This window comes from Vigna umbellata, chromosome 2 (assembly GCF_029865625.1).
Source record: "Vigna umbellata cultivar VRB3 chromosome 2, Vumbellata_1.0, whole genome shotgun sequence".
Taxonomy (NCBI): domain Eukaryota; kingdom Viridiplantae; phylum Streptophyta; class Magnoliopsida; order Fabales; family Fabaceae; genus Vigna; species Vigna umbellata.
Window position 1 is genome coordinate 16,878,920 of NC_142166.1, and position 5,353 is coordinate 16,884,272.

Consider the following 5,353-nt stretch of genomic DNA (forward strand, 5'->3'; position numbering starts at 1 on the left):
AAATCCAAACCTAAGAATCATAATTAAGTCCGAACGCTTACAAGTTAAACCTGAGAATTCCTTTTTAAGAGCGAACGTCTAGGATCACTATTTCACGAAGACCGAACGCTTAAGATTCAATCCTAATAACAATAAAGTTATGGTCGAACGCTAAAATCCATAATACACCCAACCGAACGTCCAAGATTTTAAACCAATGAATATCAGATTTAAGGCCGAACGCTAGAATCTCTATTACACGAAAACGATCGCCGAACACTCACTAAGCAAGCCCAGAACGAACGCTGACGTTCGTTACTGGAGGATACAAAACCGAACGTTTAGTTTGGCCGACCGCTGGTCGAGCACTATACGTACGAACGTTCCAATTTGGCCGATTCGGGCGAACGCTCAGAACAAATAACGAACGTTCAGAAATGGGCCGACCACTATTTGGTCGAGCACCGTTTGGACGAGCGCGTGTTTCTGCAGAATTCTGCAGAATCGCATCAGGTTTTCCAGAAACCTAGAGACCCCATTTTTCATCCCCAAATTCCCATATTTGCATCAAATACAACATATTTCAACAATCAAACCAAAGATCTAACTCCCCTTACCTCTTGAAGACCTCCTTGCAAATCTTGAATCAATCTTTGCACTGTGTTCCTCCTCTGCTGTTTCAGTCCTCTGCTACAGTGTCCAGCTCTCCCTCTCTTTATCTTTCCTCCTTCAAGAATCCTTAAAATGAAGAAGTGAATCTCATTTTGTGTGTTGCTGGACGAACCTTAGCCATCTCCTTTGCTTCCTCAGTGCCATGCCCACTTAAGAAGATGATGAAGGTGGTCTCATGGTGGTTGGAGCACTTCATAATGGAACAATAATGCTTCTGGTGGCTGGAGTCAAAGTGGAGAGACCCACCACTCACTAGCCGTCCACACCACTTGAAGCCCCTCCCCCACCACTTCAAGAGTGCAGCCGCCCACCTTCCCCATCCCCTTTTTAAAAAAAAAAAATATAAGGAACGTGCGGTTCCTTACAATATGTATTTGTGTAATGAAAATATTAAGAAAGTGAATAAAATAAATTAATTAGAACTAATGTTATCTTAATTTTCGAAAATTGTTTGAAAGAATAGTTAAGTAATGTTTCCTAGTTGTTTTATTTTCATTGGTGGGGAGGTGTGGGTCTTATAGTGATAAAAATAAAATAATGGTGAGAAGGCATTGTTGGGTTGAGCACGTGAAAGTGTAAGAGGCTTGAAGGGAATTTTCTAAAGTTTTTATGCTTTTTGGCTTTTTATGTTTATGATAGGAGAGAAAACATAGTTTTATAATTGTCCTTCCTCTTTTTGCATGATTTGAGTTTCTGAAAGGTGACAATGTCGGCAGTAGGTGTTGAAATGTTTTTCCATAGCTTGGCTTCTTTTGTTTTGTAGGGTTTTGGATAGATTATAGAGTTAAGTAAGGAAACATATAGTTAAGTTACATGGTGCATATTAAAAACATGAGTGAGGACTTAATGAGAACCCTACCATCTTATATAAACCATATTATGTGTGAGAGAGGGGAAAAATCTACATGTACTATACTAAATAGTAGGCTTGGAGGATAGTTTTGGACGGGTGAAACATCGCAAGATAAAGGTTTCTAACAAAACCAAACTTTTACTGACCTGGCCACTCCAGATTGCAACTGAAGAAGGTCCCACAACTCCGATGAGGACGACAATTGCACACTCTCTGAAGGTCAACCTCGATTCAACCCTAAATACCCAAATTGATACCCCAATTTTCTGAAATGAAATCAACTTTGGACGAACCGAACCCTAGAAGTACTGAGAAGAATCCCTAATTCGATCTGCACGAAACCTCAATCCCCAATTTCGTTTAAAACAATTCTTTTCTTTTTACTTATAAAATATTCAATTTCCACGTGCCCCACTGCTCCTGCTTGAATCAACCACGTCAGATAACAAGTCCACAACAGCGTGCCATGTCAAACACACCGTAACGCCGTTTGACACTATTTAACGGAAAGGATCCATTTGTTGCAATTTTCATAAAATTGGGACCCAATTGATATTTTCAGAAAGAAAGGGACGAAATTGAGATTCCATGCGAAAATAGGGACTTAGTGAATGATTAAACCTAAAATAAAAGTATATTTTTATTTTACACAGGTCTTACATTCTCCCCAACTTTTAAAATTTTCGTCCTCGAAAATTAAGGTATTACTCAAATAAGTGTGGGTACTCTTTTCTCATAAAATCTTCTAGCTCCCAAGTTATCTCTTGAGTTTTCTCATTCCAGAGTACCTTCACCGTGCGAATCTCTTTTCCCCGCAACTCCTTCGTTTGTACTTCTAACACTCTTATTGGTCCGACTTCAAAAGTAAGATCTTCACGAACTTGAATGTTGTCTTCCTCCAATACATGAGTTGGATCATAAACGTACTTCCTTAGCTGCGACACGTGAAACACATTATGCAGGTTTTCCAACTGTGGCGGTAAAGCTACCTCGTATGCTACTGGTCCAATCTTCCTAATAATATCATAAGGACCAAGAAACTTTGGTGATAACTTCCTTGACTTGAAAGCCCTACCTACGCTGGTCATCGGTGTCACACGTAGAAATACGTGATCTCCTTCGTTGAACTCAAGCGGTCTTCTTCTCTGATCTGCGTACGACTTCTGCCTGCTTTGAGTTGCTCTCATTCTTTCTTGAATAAGCTTCACTTTCTCAGTAGTTTGTTGTAACAACTCAGGGCCCACCACTATAGATTCTCCATCTTGAAACCAACACAATGGAGTTCTACATCTTCGCCCATACAAAGCTTCAAAAGGCGCCATCCCTATGGTAGAGTGATAACTATTATTGTATGTAAATCATGTGTTGGATAGTTTCTTTCATGTACCCTCAACTGTCGAGATGCATACACCACTGGTCTCCTTAGTTGCATCAAGACACAACCCAAACCTTGATATGATGCATCGTAGTATGATGCATCGCAGTATACTTCAAACGTCTTGTTTGTGTCTGGAATAATTAGTACTGGAGCAATTGTCAATCTCCGCTTCATCTCCTCAAAACTAGCCTCACATTGATCTGTCCAAACAAAAGGTTGGTCCTTCCGTGTCAACTGAGTCAAGGGACCCACTATCTTGGAGAATCCCGCAACAAACTTCCGATAATAACCTGCAAGACAACCAAAGCTTCTTACTTCGGTCACAGATGTAGGGCGTTCCCACTTTAACACTGCATCAACCTTCGCTGGATCAACTGAGATTCCTTGAGCTGATATCACATGTCCAAGAAACTGAACTTCATCCAACCAAAACTCACATTTCGATAGCTTCCCATACGACTGATGTTCCCTCATAATCCCCAACGTTGTTCGTAGATGTTCAGCATGCTCCTCATGATTCTTTGAATAAATTAGAATATCATCGATGAATACAACGACAAACTTATCCAAGCAAGAACGGAAGATGCGATTCATGTAATCCATGAAAATAGCCGGAGCATTCGTCACCCCGAAAGGCATCACAACATACTCGTAATGCCCGTAGCGTGAGCGAAACGCTGTCTTCTGCACATCCTCAGATTTGACAAGGATTTGATGATAACCTGACCGCAAATCTATCTTTGAAAACACGCCAGCACCCTTCAATTGGTCTAACAGATCATTAATCCTTGGCAACGGGTACTTGTTCTTAATAGTAACCTTATTCAGTTGCCGATAATCAATGCACAACCTCGAGCTTCCGTCTTTCTTCTTAACCAGCAACACATGTGCACCCCACGGTGAAACACTCGGCCTGATAAACTTCTTCTCTAGCAATTCTTCAATTTATTTCTTCAACTCAGTCAACTCTGTTGGAGCCATACGGTATGGGGCCATTGATACTGGCCCTGTTCCCGATATCAGATCAATTGCAAAGTCCACCTCTCGCCTCGGTGGCAATCCTGGCACCTCCTCAGGAAACACATCTGCGAATTCTTCTACCACATGTATTCCACTGATATGCTCGTTTGTGCTTTCCCTTTGCTCTTTCACCATTACTGCAAAACAAATCGCTCCATCCTTGAGATCATGCATCACTTCTTTCGATGTTGACACCTTAAAACCTTCTGGTTCTTGGAAAACTAATTTCTGACGTCCGCAATCAATCAACACATGGTTATCAACTAACCAATCCATACCCAAGATCACGTCCAAACCCTCAAGCGGCAGACATACCAAGTTGACTTTGGACTTATGTCCTCTCACTACAATCGGACACCCAACGCAGACTAAACTGGTTGAAACTTGTCCAGATGTTGGAGTAGAGACAACTAGCTCACACCCCAAATCAAGCAAAGAGAGACCAAGATTCTCCACACAAAACAAGGATACAAACGAGTGTGTCGCACCCGAATCAAACAGAACAAGTACATTTTTTTTCAAACAAAGAACACGTATCAAGTATCAAATTACCTGACTTCTCTGCTTCGGTCCCAGACATGGCAAACACCCTGCTTGATGCCTGTGGCTTTCCACCGTCAAAAGTCTTCTGAGGCACCGCACCGGACGCTTTTCTTTGAGGGCAGTCACGAGATATGTGCCCATGCTTGTTGCACGTGAAACATGTCCTTACTTCCTTCTTGATATCCACGAGTTTGGGACAGTTCCTTCTATGATGATTTCCGCCACATTCAAAGCACTTCAGGATCCCCCGACTGAAAAAATGTGGTCTTTCATAAGGCTTCTTCTGATTCTTGCTCCCTAAGAAACTTCCTTTCTGAATCCTCATTACTCGTCCTTTCTCCTCTATTCGTTCCACCACTTTAGCTTGCTCCACAAGTTCAGGAAAATGATTGATTTTCAAAAGGATGAGGGCTTTCATCAAATCATGGCGCAAACCTCTCTCAAACTTTCTGCACTTCCATTGCTCGCTCAAATTCTGGGTATAGAATCGGGCCAGATATTCAAAGCTCTCCTTGTAAGCCTGTACTGACATATTGCCTTGTTGTAGAGTCAAGAATTCTGCCTCTCGCTCCATTTTAGCATTGGCAGGAAAGTACCTCTCTAAGAATTTGGTCTTGAAGTCCTCCCAACAAGCAACTTCTCCTCGAGCATCCATCTCAATTTGAAGGCCGCGCCACCAGTATTCTGCCTCCCCGGCCAGCATGTAAGTAGCAAAAACCAGTTTCTGCGCCTCCGAGCATTCAATTGCAGCAAAAAGTTTCTCATTACAGCAAATCCAGTCGTCAGCTTCGTCTGGAGTAACCTTCCCATTAAACTTAATAGGGTTGTGACGCAAAAAATCATTCATGCCCACACGAGGTCTGGTTGCTTGTTCAACCTGTTGCTCTTGTTGTCCTTGGAGTATCCTA

The 5,353-nt window shown here is 41.9% G+C and overlaps 1 protein-coding gene across 1 annotated transcript; it reads right to left on the reverse strand.

Annotated features, from left to right (window-relative positions):
- Positions 1 to 2,208: 2,208 nt before the first annotated feature.
- LOC148203523 (uncharacterized) lies at positions 2,209 to 2,826 on the reverse strand. The gene has a single exon (XM_088107633.1). The coding sequence runs from the start codon at positions 2,824 to 2,826 to the stop codon at positions 2,209 to 2,211; it is 618 nt and encodes a 205-aa protein (XP_087963759.1).
- Between the last annotated feature and the right edge of the window lie 2,527 nt (positions 2,827 to 5,353).

Bases quoted from the DNA above. Each gene is read 5' to 3' on its own strand.
- LOC148203523 (XM_088107633.1), bottom strand. From the start codon at position 2,826: ATGGCGCCTTTTGAAGCTTTGTATGGGCGAAGATGTAGAACTCCATTG.